Here is a 19,356-nt window from a genome sequence, read left to right as displayed (position 1 = left end):
TCATTAAAAGTAAACTCGGTGTCTGCTCTGCTCCGACATTCCTAACTGCAATTCCTCAATCATTCCTGAACGTTCTCCTTTCACGGTTCAAACAGTGGAAATATTTAGTTTGCATCCTTACACGATTTCTCTTTCCATTCCAATGATGCAAAATAATCCCAACACTAACCAGCTCTGTGGAATGATACAGAATAGCTGATGGGCTGATGACAGTTTCACACACTGACAAAGTGACTATTTATTTTAAGTGACTTTGCTGCTGTAAGAAATCTGACGTATGTTACAGCAGCTATAAACGGTCCTTCCCTCTCCAGCCTCGCTTTATAAGCGACAGGAATAACGGTGTAGCCTCAAACAAAAGAAGTCGAGATGCTATCACGCTTTATTTACTGTATGCTACACTCTAACTATTTCTTAGCATAATTATTCGTGGTTTTAGACGCACTTTTCTTCAGATGCATTTGCTAGGATCATAAAGCAGGGTTGCCAGATTTCAGCATAACTTCCACCTTAAAACACCTGACAGAATCTAGGCCTCGTACAAAAAAAATAGAGACGTTTTTTTTTCTTCTATTTCTCGCTCTTTGTTTAAGGTCATTCTTTAATACACAGGCATTTCTCATATACAGATATTACCCACTCCTCAATCCCCCTTAATCTCAGCCTTAATCTCCTAATCTGTGGAATATCCGACAGTAAAAATAATCCTGTACATCACACACACACACACACACACATTGCAGCTATACAGGGTTAATGCAGATTTTTGTGTTTTTTTGGAGTATTTTTATTCATTTTTAAATCTGGCAACCCTGTCATTCACAGACGTCTGCTGCTCTTTTCCTAAAACGTGATTATGGGGCAGTGTAATAATAATAATAATAATAATAATAATAATAATAATAATAATAATAATAATTTAATAGTTTCAGTTTTTTTATTTCATTTATTTCATTTTATTTTTATCATTTATTTATTTTCGTATTCATTTATTTATTTAAAGACAAGGAAATCGACAGATCAGTTGCTTGTATTTGCAAAAATAAATAAATAAATAAATAAATAAAGTCAGAAAGCTAGTCAGTCTAAAGGGGCAATGACATTCCAGTAGAGTTTGTGAATTAAAACTTTATAAAAGTTAATATTGAGATGATAAAATATCTGCAGCTGAAGGATATGGTAGCAGAATTCAGCAGCGCTGTGAGGTTCAATATTATACTTCTCCTTAAAGTGGGTGAAACTGACACAAAAACACACACACACACACAATGATTTGGTCTGAAACAAGGCAATCTGGCAACCTCGGCGCGCGCGCCCCCTGCTTCCTCCTCCTCCTCCTCCTCTTCCTCGATTAGAAACGGCTCGCGCATCAACTAACGTGGCAGTCTCCAAGACAACGTTTAAAGGAACTGATATCGCGGTGGTGACGCAAAAAATAGAGAAAAAGAGGAAAAGAATCTTTATGGCTTTGTGCGTTTTAGACGAGTCGGAGCGGGAAAAGATATAAGTCGGGTTTGTTTATTTGTTGTTGTTTTTGTTGTTTTTTTAATCGCTACTTGGCTGCGGCGCGCGCGCGCATTAGTTGACAGATGCACGGATGAACTTGTGGAGAAGCTTTAACGCGACTCGGAGCTGGACAGAAGGACAGAAGGACAGAGGGAGCACGGGATGCGTGTTAATCAAGAGGATGCACGCGTCTGGAGGAGATCCGTGGTAGCGCGTGCCATGCGAGTGTCTCACGTTTTTGCGCCGCGCGCGCTTTGGAGATGCGATTCTGGAAAGACAGAAAGAGAGAGAAAGAGAGAGACAGCGAGCAGACGGGAATATACGACTTGTTCTCCGGAAAGCCTTCTTTTGTTCCCTTCTTCACGCGCACACTGATGTGAAAGCGGAAACGCGCGCCTGCATGATGGCTAAATAAAATAAAAATTAATAAAACAACAAGAAGAAGAAGAAGCGCAAAGAAGGTGAGATCTTTACATCGACATCCTGAAACTTTCTGAAGTGCACTCTTTAAAAAAAAAAGAGAGAGAGAGAGAGAGATTCATAAATTCAGGTCATAATTAAGGTTCTTTGTGCTGTGCGTAAACCTCCCAAGAACCTCTGAGGAACCTTCAATTTCTGAGCATGTACAGCAGGAATCTCATCTCATCATCCTCATACTGAAAACAAGATATTTTCTTTTAATTAAAAAACAATTTAAGAGAGAGAGAGAGAGAGAGAGAGAGGAACGCTTGAGCTGCATTAAAAATGTAAATATTATATCCAGGTTTGTTTTTATTCAGCATTTATAATTCATTATAATGATAAAGAGATGATGATGACCATGAAGATGATTTATTCATAATAAATGAAAGAATAAAAACAAAGCAGTAACGTTTGAGCTGTATTATGGAAAAAAGATATATTATGAGTCTATAAAAAGATATTAAATATCAGATCACTTGTCCAAAACCAGTTTACCCAGTTTACCCAGTTTTACCCTCAGACTCCTTAGAGTTAATAAACTTCTTTATAAAGTAAACAAACGTCAGCATTCAGTCCATGTCCTGCTGTTACTCTGTGGAGATGTTTCGGTGACGTTTACACAGAAACGTTATTTTCATTAGAAGTCATAAAGCACGTGGGTCACTTCTGTCATTCTGTGATAATCTGTTCTTCTAGGGTGTGGTGTGTGGTGGTGTGAGGTGTAGGGGGTATGATGGAAGGGGTGTGTGTGGGGGGTGTGGGGGGAGTTTTGTCTGGAGTGTTTAGGGTACGTGGTGTGCGTGAGTGTGTGTAGGGCATGGGGAATGGGGTATGTTTTGGGGGGGGCGTAGAGTGTGTGTTTGTGTAAGGTGTGCATAGAGTGTGTGGAGAGTGTGTAAGGTGTGTGTGGGGTGTGTGTATAGAGTGTACAGGGTGTGTGTAGAGTGTGTAGATTGTGTGCAGGGTGTGTGTAGAGTGTGTAGAGTGTGTGTAGAGTGTGTGTAGAGTGTGTAGGGTGTGTAGTGTGTGTGTTTAGTGTGTGTAGTCTGTGTATGTGTGTGTGTAGTGTGTGTGTAGTGTGTGTGTGTAGTGTGTGTGTGTAGTGTGTGTGTAGTGTGTGTGTAGTGTGTGTGTGTGTGTGCAGTGTGTGTGTGTGTGTGTAGTGTGTGTGTAGTGTGTGTGTAGTGTGTGTAGTGTGTGTGTAGTGTGTGTGTGTGTGTAGTGTGTGTGTGTAGTGTGTGTGTAGTGTGTGTGTGTGTGTGTGTGTGTGTGTGTAGGGTGTAAGTTTGCAGTGTGTGTGTGTGTGTAGGGTGTAAGTTTGCAGTGTGTGTGTGTGTGTGTGTGTAGGGTGTAAGTTTGCAGTGTGTGTGTGTGTGTGTAGTGTGTGTAGTGTGTGTGTGTGTGTTTGTGTGTGTGTAGTGTGTGTGTGTGTAGTGTGTGTGTGTGTGTGTGTGTGTAGTGTGTGTGTGTGTGTGTGTGTGTAGTGTGTGTGTGTGTGTAGTGTGTGTGTGTAGTGTGTGTGTGTGTGTGTGTGTGTAGTGTGTGTGTGTGTAGTGTGTGTGTGTGTGTAGTGTGTGTGTGTGTGTGTGTGTAGTGTGTGTGTGTGTGTAGTGTGTGTGTGTGTGTGTGTAGTGTGTGTGTGTGTAGTGTGTGTGTGTGTGTAGTGTGTGTGTGTAGTGTGTGTGTGTGTAGTGTGTGTGTGTAGTGTGTGTGTGTAGTGTGTGTGTGTAGTGTGTGTGTAGTATGTGTGTGTAGTGTGTGTGTGTAGTGTGTGTGTAGTGTGTGTGTGTAGTGTGTGTGTGTAGTGTGTGTGTAGTGTGTGTGTGTAGTGTGTGTGTGTGTGCAGTGTGTGTGTAGTATGTGTGTGTAGTGTGTGTGTGTAGTGTGTGTGTAGTGTGTGTGTGTAGTGTGTGTGTAGTGTGTGTGTGTAGTGTGTGTGTAGTGTGTGTGTGTAGTGTGTGTGTGTAGTGTGTGTGTGTGTAGTGTGTGTGTGTGTGTGTGTAGTGTGTGTGTAGTGTGTGTGTGTGTAGTGTGTGTGTGTGTGTAGTGTGTGTGTGTGTGTGTGTAGTGTGTGTGTGTGTGTGTGTAGTGTGTGTGTGTGTGTAGTGTGTGTGTAGTGTGTGTAGTGTGTGTGTGTAGTGTGTGTGTGTGTGTGTAGTGTGTGTGTGTGTGTGTGTGTAGTGTGTGTGTGTGTGTGTGTAGTGTGTGTGTGTAGTGTGTGTGTGTGTAGTGTGTGTAGTGTGTGTGTGTAGTGTGTGTGTGTAGTGTGTGTGTGTAGTGTGTGTGTGTGTGTAGTGTGTGTGTGTGTGTGTGTAGTGTGTAGTGTGTGTGTGTAGTGTGTGTGTGTAGTGTGTGTGTGTGTGTGTGTGTAGTGTGTGTGTGTGTAGTGTGTGTGTGTAGTGTGTGTGTGTGTGTGTGTAGTGTGTGTGTGTGTGTAGTGTGTGTGTGTGTAGTGTGTGTGTGTAGTGTGTGTGAGTGTAGTGTGTGTGTGTAGTGTGTGTGTGTGTAGTGTGTGTGTAGTGTGAGTGAGTGTAGTGTGTGTAGTGTGTGTGTAGTGTGAGTGTAGTGTGTGTGTGTAGTGTGTGTGTAGTGTGTGTGTGTAGTGTGTGTGTAGTGTGTGTGTAGTGTGTGTGTGTAGTGTGTGTGTAGTGTGTGTGTAGTGTGTGTGTGTAGTGTGTGTGTGTGTGTGCAGTGTGTGTGTAGTATGTGTGTGTAGTGTGTGTGTGTAGTGTGTGTGTAGTGTGTGTGTGTAGTGTGTGTGTGTAGTGTGTGTGTGTGTAGTGTGTGTGTGTGTGTGTAGTGTGTGTGTAGTGTGTGTGTGTGTAGTGTGTGTGTGTGTGTAGTGTGTGTGTGTGTGTGTGTAGTGTGTGTGTGTGTGTGTGTAGTGTGTGTGTGTGTGTGTGTGTAGTGTGTGTGTAGTGTGTGTGTGTAGTGTGTGTGTGTGTAGTGTGTGTGTGTGTGTGTAGTGTGTGTGTGTGTGTGTAGTGTGTGTGTGTGTGTGTGTGTGTAGTGTGTGTGTGTGTGTGTGTAGTGTGTGTGTGTAGTGTGTGTGTGTGTGTAGTGTGTGTGTGTGTGTGTGTAGTGTGTGTGTGTAGTGTGTGTGTGTGTAGTGTGTGTGTGTGTGTGTGTAGTGTGTGTGTGTGTGTGTAGTGTGTAGTTTGTGTGTGTAGTGTGTGTGTGTAGTGTGTGTGTGTAGTGTGTGTGTAGTGTGTGTGTGTAGTGTGTGTGTAGTGTGTGTGTGTAGTGTGTGTGTAGTGTGTGTGTAGTGTGTGTGTGTAGTGTGTGTGTGTAGTGTGTGTGTAGTGTGTGTGTGTAGTGTGTGTGTAGTGTGTGTGTAGTGTGTGTGTGTAGTGTGTGTGTGTAGTGTGTGTGTGTAGTGTGTGTGTAGTGTGTGTGTAGTGTGTGTGTGTAGTGTGTGTGTGTAGTGTGTGTGTGTAGTGTGTGTATAGGGTCTTTGCTTATCCTCTATTTTGTTAGTTCTACACTCTGGTTGTTTGTGTTTTTTTCCTTCCTGTTAAAACAGTACGAAAGTGGAGATTTTGTGGTTAGTGACTCTGCGTGACGGAGTCAGTTTTGTGGTTAGTGACTCTGTGACAGAGTCAGTTTTGTGGTTAGTGACTCTGTGACAGAGTCAGTTTTGTGGTTAGTGACTGCGTGACGGAGTCAGATTTGTGGTTAGTGACTGTGTGATGGAGTCAGATTTGTGGTTAGTGACTCTGTGTGATGGAGTCAGATTTGTGGTTAGTGACTCTGTGTGATGGAGTCAGTTTTGTGGTTAGTGACACTGTGTGACGGAGTCAGTTTTGTGGTTAGTGACTCTGTGTGACGGAGTCAGTTTTGTGGTTAGTGACTCTGCGTGACGGAGTCAGTTTTGTGGTTAGTGACTCTGTGTGATGGTTAGTGACTCTGTGTGATGGTTAGTGACTCTGTGTGACGGAGTCAGTTTTGTGGTTAGTGACTCTGCGTGACGGAGTCAGTTTTGTGGTTAGTGACTCTGCGTGACGGAGTCAGTTTTGTGGTTAGTGACTGCGTGACGGAGTCAGATTTGTGGTTAGTGACTCTGTGTGATGGTTAGTGACTCTGTGTGATGGAGTCAGTTTTGTGGTTAGTGACTCTGTGTGATGGAGTCAGTTTTGTGGTTAGTGACTGTGTGATGGTTAGTGACTCTGTTTGACGGAGTCAGTTTTGTGGTTAGTGACTGTGTGTGATGGTTAGTGACTCTGTGTGACGGAGTCAGTTTTGTGGTTAGTGACTCTGTGTGATGGAGTCCGTTTTGTGGTTAGTGACTGCGTGACGGAGTCAGTTTTGTGGTTAGTGACTCTGTGTGACGGAGTCAGTTTTATGGTTAGTGACTCTGTGTAATGGTTAGCGAGGCGGTGTGATGGAGTCAGTTTTATGGTTAGTGACTGTGTGATGGAGTCAGTTTTGTGGTTAGTGACTCTGTGACGGAGTCAGTTTTATGGTTAGTGACTCTGTGTGATGGAGTCAGTTTTATGGTTAGTGACTCTGTGTAATGGTTAGCGAGGCGGTGTGATGGAGTCAGTTTTATGGTTAGTGACTCTGTGTGATGGTTAGTGACTCTGTGTGATGGTTAGTGACTCTGTATGACGGAGTCAGTTTTGTGGTTAGTGACTGTGTGACGGAGTCAGTTTTGTGGTTAGTGACTCTGTGTGACGGAGTCAGTTTTGTGGTTAGTGACTCTGCGTGACGGAGTCAGTTTTGTGGTTAGTGACTCTGTGTGACGGAGTCAGTTTTTATGGTTAGTGACTCTGTGATGGAGTCAGTTTTGTGGTTAGTGACTCTGTGTAATGGTTAGCGAGGCTGTGTGACGGAGTCAGTTTTTATGGTTAGTGACTCTGTGTGATGGTTAGCGAGGCTGTGTGATGGAGTCAGTTTTGTGGTTAGTGACTCTGTGTAATGGTTAGCGAGGCTGTGTGACGGAGTCAGTTTTTATGGTTAGTGACTGTGTGACGGAGTCAGTTTTGTGGTTAGTGACTCTGTATGACGGAGTCAGTTTTGTGGTTAGTGACTGTGTGACGGAGTCAGTTTTGTGGTTAGTGACTCTGTGTGACGGAGTCAGTTTTGTGGTTAGTGACTCTGCGTGACGGAGTCAGTTTTGTGGTTAGTGACTCTGTGTGACGGAGTCAGTTTTTATGGTTAGTGACTCTGTGATGGAGTCAGTTTTGTGGTTAGTGACTCTGTGTAATGGTTAGCGAGGCTGTGTGACGGAGTCAGTTTTTATGGTTAGTGACTCTGTGTGATGGTTAGCGAGGCTGTGTGATGGAGTCAGTTTTGTGGTTAGTGACTCTGTGTAATGGTTAGCGAGGCTGTGTGACGGAGTCAGTTTTTATGGTTAGTGACTCTGTGTAATGGTTAGCGAGGCTGTGTGACGGAGTCAGTTTTTATGGTTAGTGACTCTGTGTGATGGTTAGCGAGGCTGTGTGACGGAGTCAGTTTTGTGGTTAGTGACTCTGTGTGATGGTTAGTGACTGTGTGATGGAGTCAGTTTTGTGGTTAGTGACTGTGTGACGGAGTCAGTTTTGTGGTTAGTGACTGTGTGATGGTTAGTGACTCTGTGTGATGGTTAGTGACTCTGTGATGGAGTCAGTTTTGTGGTTAGTGACTCTCTGTGACGGAGTCAGTGTTGTGGTTAGTGACTCTGTGACGGAATCAGTTTTGTGGTTAGTGACTCTGCGTGACGGAATCAGTTTTGTGGTTAGTGACTCTGTGTGATGGTTAGTGACTCTGTGTGACGGAGTCAGTTTTGTGGTTAGTGACTCTGTGTAATGGTTAGCGAGGCTGTGTGACGGAGTCAGTTTTTATGGTTAGTGACTCTGTGTGATGGTTAGCGAGGCTGTGTGATGGAGTCGGTTTTATGGTTAGTGACTCTGTGTGACGGAGTCAGTTTTTATGGTTAGTGACTCTGTGTAATGGTTAGCGAGGCGGTGTGATGGAGTCAGTTTTATGGTTAGTGACTGTGTGACGGAGTCAGTTTTATGGTTAGTGACTGTGTAATGGTTAGCGAGGCGGTGTGATGGAGTCAGTTTTATGGTTAGCGAGGCTGTGTAATGGAGTCAGTTTCATGGTTAGCGAGGCTGTGTAATAGTTAGCGAGGCTGTGTAATGGTTAGCGAGGCTGTGTAATGGAGTCAGTTTTATGGTTAGCGAGGCTGTGTAATGGTTAGCGAGGCTGTGTAATGGAGTCAGTTTTATGGTTAGCGAGGCTGTGTAATGGTTAGCGAGGCTGTGTAATGGAGTCAGTTTTATGGTTAGCGAGGCTGTGTAATGGTTAGCGAGGCTGTGTAATGGTTAGCGAGGCTGTGTAATGGAGTCAGTTTTATGGTTAGTGAGGCTGTGTAATGGTTAGCGAGGCTGTGTAATGGAGTCAGTTTTATGGTTAGTGAGGCTGTGTAATGGTTAGTGAGGCTGTGTAATGGAGTCAGTTTTATGGTTAGCGAGGCTGTGTAATGGTTAGCGAGGCTGTGTAATGGAGTCAGTTTTATGGTTAGCGAGGCTGTGTAATGGTTAGCGAGGCTGTGTAATGGTTAGCGAGGCTGTGTAATGGAGTCAGTTTTATGGTTAGCGAGGCTGTGTAATGGTTAGTGAGGCTGTGTAATGGAGTCAGTTTTATGGTTAGCGAGGCTGTGTAATGGAGTCAGTTTTATGGTTAGCGAGGCTGTGTAATGGTTAGTGAGGCTGTGTAATGGTTAGCGAGGCTGTGTAATGGTTAGTGAGGCTGTGTAATGGTTAGCGAGGCTGTGTAATGGTTAGCGAGGCTGTGTAATGGAGTCAGTTTTATGGTTAGCGAGGCTGTGTAATGGTTAGCGAGGCTGTGTAATGGTTAGCGAGGCTGTGTAATGGTTAGCGAGGCTGTGTAATGGTTAGCGAGGCTGTGTAATGGTTAGTGAGGCTGTGTAATGGTTAGCGAGGCTGTGTAATGGTTAGCGAGGCTGTGTAATGGTTAGCGAGGCTGTGTAATGGTTAGCGAGGCTGTGTAATGGAGTCAGTTTTATGGTTAGCGAGGCTGTGTAATGGTTAGTGAGGCTGTGTAATGGTTAGTGAGGCTGTGTAATGGTTAGTGAGGCTGTGTAATGGAGTCAGTTTTATGGTTAGCGAGGCTGTGTAATGGTTAGTGAGGCTGTGTAATGGTTAGTGAGGCTGTGTAATGGTTAGTGAGGCTGTGTAATGGTTAGCGAGGCTGTGTAATGGTTAGCGAGGCTGTGTAATGGTTAGCGAGGCTGTGTAATGGAGTCAGTTTTATGGTTAGTGAGGCTGTGTAATGGTTAGCGAGGCTGTGTAATGGAGTCAGTTTTATGGTTAGCGAGGCTGTGTAATGGTTAGTGAGGCTGTGTAATGGAGTCAGTTTTATGGTTAGCGAGGCTGTGTAATGGTTAGCGAGGCTGTGTAATGGTTAGTGAGGCTGTGTAATGGTTAGTGAGGCTGTGTAATGGAGTCAGTTTTATGGTTAGTGAGGCTGTGTAATGGAGTCAGTTTTATGGTTAGTGAGGCTGTGTAATGGAGTCAGTTTTATGGTTAGCGAGGCTGTGTAATGGTTAGCGAGGCTGTGTAATGGTTAGTGAGGCTGTGTAATGGTTAGTGAGGCTGTGTAATGGAGTCAGTTTTATGGTTAGCGAGGCTGTGTAATGGTTAGCGAGGCTGTGTAATGGAGTCAGTTTTATGGTTAGCGAGGCTGTGTAATGGTTAGTGAGGCTGTGTAATGGTTAGCGAGGCTGTGTAATGGTTAGCGAGGCTGTGTAATGGTTAGCGAGGCTGTGTAATGGAGTCAGTTTTATGGTTAGCGAGGCTGTGTAATGGTTAGCGAGGCTGTGTAATGGTTAGCGAGGCTGTGTAATGGTTAGCGAGGCTGTGTAATGGAGTCAGTTTTATGGTTAGCGAGGCTGTGTAATGGTTAGTGAGGCTGTGTAATGGAGTCAGTTTTATGGTTAGCGAGGCTGTGTAATGGTTAGCGAGGCTGTGTAATGGTTAGCGAGGCTGTGTAATGGTTAGTGAGGCTGTGTAATGGTTAGTGAGGCTGTGTAATGGTTAGTGAGGCTGTGTAATGGAGTCAGTTTTATGGTTAGTGAGGCTGTGTAATGGAGTCAGTTTTATGGTTAGTGAGGCTGTGTAATGGAGTCAGTTTTATGGTTAGCGAGGCTGTGTAATGGTTAGCGAGGCTGTGTAATGGAGTCAGTTTTATGGTTAGCGAGGCTGTGTAATGGTTAGCGAGGCTGTGTAATGGTTAGCGAGGCTGTGTAATGGTTAGCGAGGCTGTGTAATGGTTAGTGAGGCTGTGTAATGGTTAGTGAGGCTGTGTAATGGTTAGCGAGGCTGTGTAATGGTTAGCGAGGCTGTGTAATGGTTAGCGAGGCTGTGTAATGGTTAGCGAGGCTGTGTAATGGTTAGCGAGGCTGTGTAATGGTTAGTGAGGCTGTGTAATGGTTAGTGAGGCTGTGTAATGGAGTCAGTTTTATGGTTAGCGAGGCTGTGTAATGGTTAGCGAGGCTGTGTAATGGTTAGTGAGGCTGTGTAATGGTTAGCGAGGCTGTGTAATGGTTAGTGAGGCTGTGTAATGGTTAGTGAGGCTGTGTAATGGTTAGTGAGGCTGTGTAATGGAGTCAGTTTTATGGTTAGTGAGGCTGTGTAATGGAGTCAGTTTTATGGTTAGTGAGGCTGTGTAATGGAGTCAGTTTTATGGTTAGCGAGGCTGTGTAATGAAGTCAGTTTTATGGTTAGTGAGGCTGTGTAATGGAGTCAGTTTTATGGTTAGCGAGGCTGTGTAATGGTTAGCGAGGCTGTGTAATGGTTAGTGAGGCTGTGTAATGGTTAGTGAGGCTGTGTAATGGAGTCAGTTTCATGGTTAGTGAGGCTGTGTAATGGTTAGTGAGGCTGTGTAATGGTTAGCGAGGCTGTGTAATTGTTAGCGAGGCTGTGTAATGGAGTCAGTTTTATGGTTAGCGAGGCTGTGTAATGGTTAGCGAGGCTGTGTAATGGTTAGCGAGGCTGTGTAATGGTTAGCGAGGCTGTGTAATCGTTAGCGAGGCTGTGTAATGGAGTCAGTTTCATGGTTAGTGAGGCTGTGTAATGGTTAGTGAGGCTGTGTAATGGTTAGCGAGGCTGTGTAATTGTTAGCGAGGCTGTGTAATGGAGTCAGTTTTATGGTTAGCGAGGCTGTATAATGGTTAGCGAGGCTGTGTAATGGTTAGCGAGGCTGTGTAATGGTTAGCGAGGCTGTGTAATGGTTAGTGAGGCTGTGTAATGGAGTCAGTTTTATGGTTAGCGAGGCTGTGTAATGGTTAGCGAGGCTGTGTAATGGAGTCAGTTTCATGGTTAGTGAGGCTGTGTAATGGTTAGTGAGGCTGTGTAATGGTTAGCGAGGCTGTGTAATTGTTAGCGAGGCTGTGTAATGGAGTCAGTTTTATGGTTAGTGAGGCTGTGTAATGGTTAGCGAGGCTGTGTAATGGAGTCAGTTTTATGGTTAGCGAGGCTGTGTAATGGTTAGCGAGGCTGTGTAATGGAGTCAGTTTCATGGTTAGTGAGGCTGTGTAATGGTTAGTGAGGCTGTGTAATGGTTAGCGAGGCTGTGTAATTGTTAGCGAGGCTGTGTAATGGAGTCAGTTTTATGGTTAGTGAGGCTGTGTAATGGTTAGCGAGGCTGTGTAATGGTTAGCGAGGCAGTGTAATGGTTAGCGAGGCTGTGTAATGGTTAGTGAGGCTGTGTAATGGTTAGTGAGGCTGTGTAATGGAGTCAGTTTTATGGTTAGTGAGGCTGTGTAATGGTTAGTGAGGCTGTGTAATGGAGTCAGTTTTATGGTTAGTGAGGCTGTGTAATGGTTAGCGAGGCAGTGTAATGGTTAGCGAGGCTGTGTAATGGTTAGCGAGGCTGTGTAATGGTTAGCGAGGCTGTGTAATGGTTAGCGAGGCTGTGTAATGGTTAGCGAGGCAGTGTAATGGTTAGCGAGGCTGTGTAATGGTTAGCGAGGCAGTGTAATGGTTAGCGAGGCAGTGTGTGCTCACACCGTCTCGGATCTCTCAGCTGGAACTAATCTGCAATAATCTGAAGCTCGGAGACGGACCCAGCGGTCAGAGCGGCTCATCCTCCGGCTCGGCGCTGATTTATCTGATAACGGAAATGAACTAACACGGAAAGCGTCTCCGCCTGAGTGTGATGTCACTGAGAGATTTTTACCTCTCCTTCATTTCTCTTTAACCCTGGCGTTACACCTGGTGTTTATTCTGTCCTGACTCGATCTAGATAAAACGGGTCAGTTTAGCGTTTAGCTTTAAAGTGTTTTGGATCAAACTCTAACCTTCTGCAGCTGAACATCATTAAAGGCTTTAAAGGTGCAGCAGTCGAATTTATAAGATGATAAAAAAAAAAGCAATCCTGTTCGGAAAACTGACCTCTGATCAAGAACGCTCATTTTTTGATGGTAATTTTGTCACTTCCTGTACAGACCACATACCCTGGATCCTGGGGGCGGAGCTTTGTGAAAATGGGTGGAGATAATTTAAAGGTTGGATCAACTTAATCTTAAATAAAAAAACAAACAAACAAAACCACACACACACACACACACACACTCACACCAGAGACTAATCTTATCAATGGCAGCTTTAATTATTTGTATATAATTATCTGCTCAGAGCTGAAGGCTACACGTCTAACAGGTTCTGGATAACAGGAAGAAAATAATGAGCAGTAATTTTTAAGTTTTTGGAGAATTTTTACACTCAGAACTCTCTCTGTTAAGGGAATGATGATGTTCTGTGCAGAACCTCCAGAGAGACAGTGTGTTCCCTTTTTCTCCATCTCTGTGTGTGTGTGTGTGTGTGATGAGTTTTTCATGGAGTCAACATCAAAAGCGTAAAAGCACCCACTCTTTCCCAGTCTGAACATGTGTGTGTGTGTGTGATGGAGAACGTGAGCTTGTGATCTCTGTTGTGTGGGTGGTAGTTGTGGTGAGTTCTGAGATCCGTTTGTTGGTGTTGAATCCACCGACATGGCGTCCGTCTGGTTAAAGACACCAAAAAATAAAAAATAAAAATAAATAAATAAATAAAAAAAAAAAAAAAAATGAAACCCCACCGTTTTAAACATTATTATTATTATTATTATTATTATTATTATTATTATTATTATTATTATTATTATTATTACAAAAGACACTTTATTGATCATTAGCTTTCTGGTGTACCACAGAACATTCCAGAGTGTCCAAGATTCCATGCTAAGGTTGTGTGTGTTTGTGTGTGTGTGTGTGTGTGCTGCTCAGTCACCCTTCAAAGATTTTATGTATGCAAACTCTGTAAGTGGACATGCGCTAAAGCGTTAAGCACTCCGCCTGAGGAAAGAACGACTGTCAACATGCCAGGATCACAGATTCTGCTCCATCTCTCTCTCTCTCTCTCTCTCTGTCAAACATACACATGCACAGAGCGCTCGGGAATATTAACTTGCTAAGTCAGCATGAAGTCATCAACGTACTGTAACGATGCAGAGGCGTCACGTTAGTGTCTACATTGATTCTTGTTAAATGTGTAATTCCTGAAGTCTGGGCGTTTTTCCTTCACAGCTAAATGGGTTAATGAAACGCAGCTGGTTCTGCATCTGATTAGCTAATGTAGTCAAGACAGAAAAAATATTTTGCCATGCCAACTTCTGACTATAAAGTAAAGCTGTATGGCGATGTCTGGCACGGTGCGATGGCATTGTTGTCTGGGTGAATAATCAAGCATCAGGACTCCATAGTCTGAAAGTCTGTACAGCACAAAAGGACAAGATTTTTTTTTTTTTCTTTCTTTCTCTTGAGCTTGTGCTACTCTTACAATCATGTTTTGCACCCACGCTCCGGTTCGCGAAAAAAAAAAAAAAAAAAACTTCTCCAGGCTGGCTTTTGTTGCCTAGGCAACGCATAAGCATTCCGTCGAAGTCGTTCCCGGATCCCCCGCTAATTTTGCCGCTAACAAATTAGAGAATCGATATAGACAGCAGAACACGCTCCACTAAAATCCTCACTCGATCCAGTAGACGAGTGCGGGGGAGCGAAAACCAAACAGACAGAGATGAAGCGAGGGAAGGAGGGGTAGATGATGCAGGATGGAAGTGAAGAAATGAAATAGAAAGTTCAATCAGCAGTGGGTCTGTAGACACGGACGAGTCTGGTTTGCTCGGCGTCTTCTGATCTTCATGTTTATCAGTTCGGACAAATACAGCTGTCCACGAGGGACATGTCGCTTTAATTCGTCTTCTCTGTGTAATTTGTTTTTTGTCTGTAGTTCTGATGCTAGCACATATGAACAGCTTCTAAAACTAATGAATTAAGAATAGACGAGCAAACTGAGCTAGCACGACTAGCTACGTTTACACACCAGAGGCTCCAAGCTTCTTCGTAATGTGATATATGACAGGGAACTGGGAAAACACACTTATAAGGTTTCCAAAGTGGGAGAAATTACAGGTAGGAACCAAAGCTGTGAGTGAAGAACTGAAGAAAAGTCAGACCACAGAATCAGTGAACGTAGGATTTGTATACGTCGGCGTGACCCGAGACGTAAGGATCTGTGTTTTCCGGCTGAAAATGTCAGCAGCTCTTACTCAAGTGGCACCGTGGTTGCGTGGGATGGAGATGCTGTTTGTGTATTTTTCAAGACCTTGAGGTTTTATTATGTTTTAAGCGCTGTCATTGCCAGTTCACACAACAAGGCTGAGCTTTCAGCACTCTGCATGATTACATAAGAGGCCTGGGTATTGTGTGATGGGCTCTTAGTAATACACACTGTACCCTCTATCCTGTCTGCTGGTTATTGATGCCTCAAGGGAGGGAAATTGGCATGCAAGGCATATTTGACATGGTGAGTGTATGGAAAGTAGTGGAGATGGTCAGAGATCTTACTCCTCAAGAAATCTGATGCCTATTAAGGATAAGCGACGGTGGTGGTAATAGGACACAAATATCATATTGCCATACCTGACAGATTGTCATTATTATGTGGTTGTATCATGCAGCTGTAAATAAGGCAATGAAGAAAAGTCCATAGGCCATGTAAGCTTGTTGTTAGCATGTCCTTTAGGTTATCATGGCTATATGACTGGAACTTGTAGGATTTATTCCCTAGTCTTCCAGTCTGGAATATAAATTGATGCTCTCCATAGCAAAAAGAACGTTTGGGATCTTATTTTTAATGCTAAGCTTGACGTCAAACTGTACATGACATGCAGCATGCTAGGATATTTTTCTCAACTCGGAAGTCAGTTAAATGTGACAGTGTTTGCTTTAATGGTCGGTTAAAGATGGGTTTATATTTATAGATATCATCCTTATTTGCATGGCCAGGCGTTTGTGTCATTTCCTGCCCATGACTGGTTGCTAAATTTGTAAAATTGCCAATTAGTATTTATAGAAGAGAAGCAGAGCTTTGGAAATAATGGCCTGTATTATAAATGTGTGTATTTCTGCTGTTTCCTGCTGCTTTAATGCAGCGTCTAATTAAGCGGGAACACCACTGCCTGTTTCTGTGTCAACCACAACAAAAACAAGCACAATTTTTCATGAATGTGGTTTTTCCGTCATGGTTTAATCAGCGGGTTTAATTCACAGCACAGCTGGCGTAATTCCTGCCAAGATGGAGGTGGTTGAGTCTCTCAGCTAAACCCCTTTCCTAAAGGTTAATGCATCTGCTCCGCCTACACTAGTGCTGTCTAAACAAAGACAAAGAGGCTCCTTTGAGCAACGATTCCTCTCTCACTCATCTCAATGTTGTATGTTTGTTTTTCAGGCCTCTGTGTTGTCGTAGCGATGATCGCGACTGGGGGTGTGATCACGGGCCTTGCGGCCCTGAAGAGGCAGGACTCCGCCCGCTCCCAGCATCACCTGCCCAGCCAGTCCCCTGTCCCTCCTCCTGAGAAGAAACGCTTAAAAAGAAAACCTCGCACGGATATTGTTGTGGTCCGTGGAAAAATTCGCCTGTACTCTGCCTCTGGTTTCTTTCTCGTTCTTGGAGTCCTTATTTTGATGGTTGGTATTGCCATGGCTGTACTCGGGTACTGGCCTCACAAGGACCACCTGAGAACACCCGAGAGCAAACACTCGGGAAACGACACTAAGGCAGCGGCAGAGGCAGCAGCAGCACAGGAGCAGGCAGGGAAGATGGCACAGTTCTTTGAGCAGCATTTGCACTCAGAGAAAATGAAGATGCTTGGACCCTTCACGATGGGCATTGGGATATTCATCTTTATCTGTGCCAATGCTATCTTACACGAGAACAGGGACCGAGAGACGAAGGTCATTCATATGAGGGACATGTACTCAACTGTCATAGACATCCACAGCCTGAGATTACAGGAGCAGAAGTGTATGAACGGCGCTTACACAGGTCCTTATGCTGACCACGAGATCCGCTCTTATGGACAGGACAGTCAGTACACCTCACGGCTAGCCGCTAACACACTGCTGACATTCTCTGGATTGGGCGGCGATGTACGACTTTCCCGCCGCACAAGCTCCGCTGAAGATGAGGAAGGTCTAATGAGTGAAGGAGGCTCGGGCTTGTTGTCACCCGGGTATAGAGAACGTTCCGGATCGATATTTGGGTTTCAACCAGAAGGGATGCGTCACTGGGAAGACAAACGTAATGATCTGAAGAAGTGCCAGACACGATCCATTGTATCATCGTCCATCAGCGCCTTCACGCTTCCTGTCATCAAACTCAACAACTGCGTGATCGACGAGCCTGACATTGACAACATAACCGAGGACTCTGAGCAGCTACGAGACAGATCAAGACCTTCGTCCATGGAGTCCTTAACTGTACCTATTCCAGATATCTCGAAAGCCTTCAAGCCTCCCAGTACGTTACTCCGGAGTAACTCTGCTACAGAGTCCCCTGCGTATGCATCTGTGTCTGCTTCATCTGCATCCTCCCTGTCTCCAGGATCCACCAGCGGCCGCTTCCTGTCTCCTGGAGCAGCTCGGAAAGACTTTGGCTCGAACAATTCTCTCCATATGCTCTCGGCTCACTCCAAGTCTCTGGACCTGGAACGAGGTCCCACCATGCTGACCGTACAGCCAGAACAGCGCAAGCACCCCAGCTGGCCCAGGCTGGACCGCAGCAACAGCAAAGGCTACACCAAGCTGGAGAATAAAGAAGACCCGATGGACAGGCTGCTGGTGCCCCCAGTGGCTGTGAAGCGCGATTACACCAAAAAAGAAAAACTGCTCATGATCTCAAGGTCACACAACAATCTGAGCTTCGAGCATGATGAGTTCATGAGCAGCACTCTGAAAAGAGGGACATCCGAGACCAGGTTTTAGGGGACTTATTGTGCACACATCTTCACCCCTCTGCAATATAAATACATACTTAGAATGACATTTTGTTGTTTTGCAACATTGTTGAAGTGGTTGTGAATTTCAGAAACACAAGTCCCATGGACTGCAAGCTCAGGTGGATATTCTGATAGTCAGAGCATTTCTAAAATGAAACGTAAGGATTTTTAACCCCGGAAACAAAAAGCTCACAGGTGAATCACTGTATATAGACTGTGATGTAATAGCTGTGTCATTTGTTACGTTTGTTAAACGCATTCTAGTATGTTTCTGTATTTGATAACCATTGATACAGGACCTGATGGTAGTTGTGTGTAGAGAGTGTGTGTGTAGAGAGAGTGTGTGTGTGTGCATTGTTGTACCAGAGATGGATGATTATTTTGCTATGAGGTTTTAAATAATTTATTGTTCAAAAAAAAAAAAAAAAAACTACACACATGGCTATTTTTGAACAAGAGTCTTCAATGTATTATTTATCTGTTTCTCAGAATAAAAGTAACCTTTTCACACAACATATTTTTGATTTTACAGTCAACAAGCACTTCAGATCTTGCTTGGAGAATTCTCCTTGGTGTTCCTGCTACCGGGCTGATGAGGTCTGTGTGCTGATTGGTCAGAATGATCCATTATTGATTCTATAGTAACAGTTCATTCGCAGGGACACTTACAGCAGATGCTACACTAATAATAAATGGAGTAAAAACCTTTGTAATCTTTGATATGGTGCAGTTTACCGTAAGGTGAAGCTTTTATAACAACAGCAGGAGTTTACGCTTTATCACAGAGAGACAGTGATGAGGGAGCGATTGTTTATTATTGCTGGAGTGTAACATTTCATGGACAGCATGAAATGTAAATACAAATGGATAAAAGTATGATAATACACTTGGGTATTTACTTTAGGAAGATAATCAACATCAGAGTGATGCAGTAACTCAGCATCAGCAGTTTGTTCATTATTTTTCAATAACAAAATGAGAGAAGTGTTTTATTCATTACCTACAGCACAACCAGCACTGGCCATCTTATCAGGCTGTAAGGATGAGCGAGCAGGATCAATTTGTGGTTACAATCTCACATTAATAATAAGAGCAGAGCAAAAACATGGTCATGAAACAGGCAATGGGAGTTCAGTAACAATGAAAGGAATCCATGATGCAAACAAATCCGGAAAGAGCAAAATCCAAAAAACACTAGGGTGAAGGTCAAAACACAGAGTAGCAAACACTGGAATTAACAGGTCAGGCTTGGTACGCAGGCAAAACTGACAATACGGCAAGAGTACTGTTTATATGTTCATAAACCCAGAAGTAGAAATCGGAATTGAAACTCTGTGAACCAGAGGGTTCAGAATTATGGTGAAGGTTCTCTCTGGCAGTTCAGAGCTTGGGCTGTTGTAACACATGCTTATATAATGAGAAATAAGTGTCTCGGTGGTCAGGGCACTGGGTCACTGATCAGAAGGTCAGGGTTCAAGCCTTCAAACTGCCAAGCTATCAACTTGAGGGCCCTTGAGTGCCGCACCATGGCTTGACCTTGTGCTCTGACCCCAGCTTGATAATAAGCTGGGATATGCGAAAACCTTTGGGTAGTGGTAGCTCAAGTGGTTAAGGCTCTGGGTTGTTGATCGGAAGATTCAAGCCCCAGCACCACCAAGCTGCCACCACTGGGCCCTTGAGCAAGGCCCTTAACCCAGCTGTTGTATCATGGCTGACCCTGCGCTTTGACCCAAACCCTCCAAGGATATGGGATATGCGAAGAAAGAATTTAACTGTGCAGTAATGTACATGCTACATAACTTTAATTAGCTGAAAATTCAGAACAAGATCTATTCACAAATAGAAGTGATATTAATGGTTTCATTTTTTTAGTGAGACAAATTACAATTTTACAGGAGGTTATTGTTACAAAAATACAATTGCTAGCATCCGATACCTCAGCTATTAGCAGGAATAAGGTGTGCCTCCTAACTCTGAGGTAAAAGTTAACAATGTGTAGTAAAATGTTCAACTCTTCTTCATGCATTAATAGCAAAGGCCAGATTTAAAATAGCTCCATTTGTT

At 43.9% G+C, this 19,356-nt stretch overlaps 1 protein-coding gene across 1 annotated transcript; it reads left to right on the top strand.

Moving 5' to 3' along the window:
• The first annotated feature begins 1,348 nt into the window (after positions 1-1,348).
• Positions 1,349-17,805, top strand: tmem200a (transmembrane protein 200A). The gene is made up of 2 exons (XM_058393363.1): positions 1,349-1,967; positions 15,744-17,805. The coding sequence occupies exon 2, from the start codon at positions 15,764-15,766 to the stop codon at positions 17,276-17,278; it is 1,515 nt and encodes a 504-aa protein (XP_058249346.1). The 5' UTR covers positions 1,349-1,967; positions 15,744-15,763; the 3' UTR covers positions 17,279-17,805.
• Positions 17,806-19,356: the final 1,551 nt, after the last annotated feature.

Source organism: Hemibagrus wyckioides, linkage group LG06, assembly GCF_019097595.1.
Source record: "Hemibagrus wyckioides isolate EC202008001 linkage group LG06, SWU_Hwy_1.0, whole genome shotgun sequence".
Taxonomy (NCBI): Eukaryota; Metazoa; Chordata; class Actinopteri; order Siluriformes; family Bagridae; genus Hemibagrus; species Hemibagrus wyckioides.
The sequence above is the reverse complement of the archived record's forward strand: the minus strand, read 5'-3'. Positions and strand labels throughout refer to the sequence as shown.